General features: G+C 35.5%; 1 protein-coding gene across 1 annotated transcript; it reads right to left on the bottom strand.

The window, feature by feature from the left end:
• Positions 1-647: 647 nt before the first annotated feature.
• LOC143637203 (F-box/LRR-repeat protein 13-like) lies at positions 648-2913 on the bottom strand. Its single transcript, XM_077104649.1, has one exon. It carries the CDS (start codon positions 2620-2622, stop codon positions 1747-1749), a length of 876 nt encoding a protein of 291 aa, XP_076960764.1. The 5' UTR covers positions 2623-2913; the 3' UTR covers positions 648-1746.
• Positions 2914-3501: the final 588 nt, after the last annotated feature.

The following is a 3501-nucleotide window of genomic DNA, read 5'->3' as shown; positions in this document are numbered from 1 at the left end:
ATTGTGGATGGCGGTAGAGTTACAACTAAGGGATTTGTTACGCAGTTTCTTATTTTAGTGATAATTTTGAAAACTATCGCAAAAATGTGATACAAAATCTATCTGCTCATATTACTGTATCAAAATCTCCTCAGACACACCAAATTACAAGTGTACGCGAATTTGTTGAGCAAGGAACTGGGTACCTGTATTCACTTGTTGATAGTGTTTTCGTATTTTCTTCACAAATCGTCATTATTTGCCTTATTTGTTTAAGTTTTCTTCATGCAATTAACTCGCATACCTGCGTTCATGTAAAAGGAAAAAAAGCGTAGGAAGGACCCTGAAGTTGACCAGTCTATCATTTCGTTGATGCACTAAAACTGATCCAGGACGCGTGTGAGCATCAAGGGCTTCTCAAAAATAAGTCCATTGTTTATAAAATTTTCCAAATTTCGAACGTCTTCATTTTAACATTATATGCTTTCTAATTAATATATTCAAGTTCTGGTCTACGGCTAAACCATAACAAACCTTTTTAAATCGATTTAGTTTTAGCACGTTAACATTTAGTTTTTTCAGTTTGTTGTAGCTGTGAATGCAATATTTCTCAATACGTAGTGCATGTTATGAACCACTAACCAAACCATTTATAAGCTATAAGAAACAATTCAAGATTACTAATTGCACAAATCAAGAAACAAAAAAAATCTGAAAAAAAAAGTCGAGTTTGCAAAGATTGAAAATGACCGCTGAGATAACTGTAGTTGTGATTCCTTGAGAATTATCATCCGTTTAAACAAATTGAATCCGGCATGATTTGGAGCTACGGCATAAGTTCAATACCTGCTCACGCATCTTTGTGCTGATTGTATGAGCATTCATTGTCAAACTCTCCAACTTATCCGCGCTATCCAACAGATATCTTATCAACTCAAACTGTTCTGGTGATACGGTTTCTTGATTATCAATAATAATTTCCTTCATCTTACAACGTAAACAAGCCGGTACCTCTTCTGGCAGGTTCCACCACTCGTCTAAAGCACGTGCATGCTTTCCAGGATAAAATCCCTATAGATGAACACAAGAATAGATTACATATTTCCATTCAACCTCCAAAATGATCGACAGCAATTGTAAAGATCATAGCGAACAGAACATATATTCATAAGTTAATGAGTTAGCTTTTTAACTTAGGGAGTATTTGGGAGACGTAAACTTACATCTGAAAAGGTAATATGCTCAAGATTAGGCATTTTATTTAAGAGGACCAGAAGCACTCTCCAGCCTAAACTAGCTTTGATTTCAATCACAAACTTAACCACTTTAGGGAATGTGGGGATGTAAACACCATAAAATTGGGATAGAGACTGCAAAAACGAAACAGTAAGCATCATCATCTGAATCCAAAGTTTTTATCTTTTTTCATAATTATTGTAGTATTAGTTCTTGACTTCTTGCTTGCATCAAAAGTTTATCTGACTGTTTCCTTTTTTTGTAACCGTGAGAAAGCGTTACAGTAATCTTACAGACCCACCAATACCCTATGAAAACACAACTTGCGTTGGAAAGGTCGCCTTCAAGGGGGTTGACGGCGAAAAACCAGTCTAGCAGAGACTCAAACGCTCATCACCCCCTTGAAACTAACAATTGCATGTTTTATTTAAAGGAAACTTAAATGAGAGATTTAATCAGACTTTACGGTTTACAGTTTGAATAACCAACTAAATATCTTAAATGGATCAAACTTTGAATATAAATGAATAATCATACCATTAAAGTCCTATGATTTAGTGTCAGGATTTTGACAGACGTGAGGCACCTCACGATTTGAGGACCAGGATTAGCTTGTTCTACGTTAATGTGAGCTTCAGTAAGCGCCGAAGGCTTGCTCAAAGAGTAGTCTGATGACATAAAGTCCAATACTCTAAGGTATTCCAGATTAGGGGCACTGATAGCAACCCTAAGAATCTCATTAACACACAATGCAAATGATACCCTTAATGTCTTCAGAGATGTCGATATGACCTCAAATGTATCCATGTTATCAAACAGACCGTTTAACAATTGTCTCTCCACAAACAACTCTTCCAAAACCAGACACCCGCAAATCAGATTCTTAAAACATTTATTGCAACAATAAACAATAGATATTAGATTGACCTTCTTTAAACCTGGAAACAACATCTCGGCTTCATGAGGCACATTTAGCACAAATTCGCCACGCAGAGTTAAACTGACCAGAGTAGTGCAAGTCTTAAACAAATCCCAGCAAAATCTAACCGTAAATCTATCCGCAGGAAACCTGAGCTCAAGCTCTTGAACCTTACACTGGACAACTTTACGAAGCCAACCACTAACACGGTCATAGCTACAGTTCTTAGAACAGCAGAGATAAAACCTTTGGATCGGCATATTGCCACGAAGATCAAGGGCTTGATCGACCAAGTCATGAAACCTGTTGATTTCTTCTGCCGTCCAGCAGAAGGGCATCACGAGATGAAGAATGGGGAGAAGTGCCCACAGGTTCTTCCACCTTTTTGACAGAATTTGTGTTCGTTGTGCATCTGGTAATGGAAGAAGTGACATGATTTGAATAAGCAGTGCGTCATGCAATCTGCTTATTAAATCAGCTTTCACCATAGCTCTGTTTGAGTGAGAATTCACGGTTTGTTGCAGAACTAAGAACGATGGTTCAAATCTATTGAAAACCGAAACAATTTGCGGAAATTCTGAATTGGGGGTTTTAGGTGCAGATGAAATATGGAATCACAGAGGTTTTAATTTCTGAACTCAGGAGGTGACCGGATTCTCGTAATTTGATTCAAATCTTTGCATATATGGTATAATAATATTACACCATATTTCTCTTATCACACTGTTTGTTAGTAACATTTAAGCCAAGTTTTGAGCATGAATTTTTTTCTTTATTTGTTATTGACTTTTTTCTTTTTGCCTTTATACATTATTTAATTTCATGTTCAAATGATTGCAATCCGCAACCCCATTTTAAATGGCAACACCATCGTACTAAAAAAAATGTTTTGGGTCTTAGAAATGAAAATATACTAAGCACGACCCGTTAAACTCTATTAAAAAACTCCATAGCCTCTCGGGGGCTAGAAAAGTATTGAAAGAAAACAAGGATATATAAACACATGCGGCTTCTCTAAACACATTTTCTCGGAAATTGATAGTTTATGTACATACTAGTTCGGGATCTAGGATTATAAGACAAAAAAATTGAACTGAGAAAGAGAACGAGGATCATTATGGCGGTTTTATATTTTGTTACTATTAAGAATCATTTGCCTATTTCACGTAATTTATTATTTTATTTATTTATACATATATGTATAATACTTGTTTTCCAACTTAAAACCCGTATGTATGTATACACGCACACATGTTTTTCTTTATACACATATGTATAAGTTCAAAACAAACTGCTTAATTAAAAATTAGTGGTTCAATTCAAAACGGTTCTAAAAAGTTCTCAATTTGAAAAAGTTATCTTATGAT

This window comes from Bidens hawaiensis, unplaced genomic scaffold (genome assembly GCF_021521415.1).
Source record: "Bidens hawaiensis isolate Kalapana, Puna unplaced genomic scaffold, B.hawaiensis_p1.1 tig00008152_1, whole genome shotgun sequence".
NCBI lineage: Eukaryota > Viridiplantae > Streptophyta > Magnoliopsida > Asterales > Asteraceae > Bidens > Bidens hawaiensis.
The sequence above is the reverse complement of the archived record's forward strand: the minus strand, read 5'-3'. Positions and strand labels throughout refer to the sequence as shown.

Excerpts from the sequence above, each read along its gene's own strand:
- LOC143637203 (XM_077104649.1), bottom strand. The coding sequence starts at position 2,622 with ATGGTGAAAGCTGATTTAATAAGCAGATTGCATGACGCACTGCTTATT.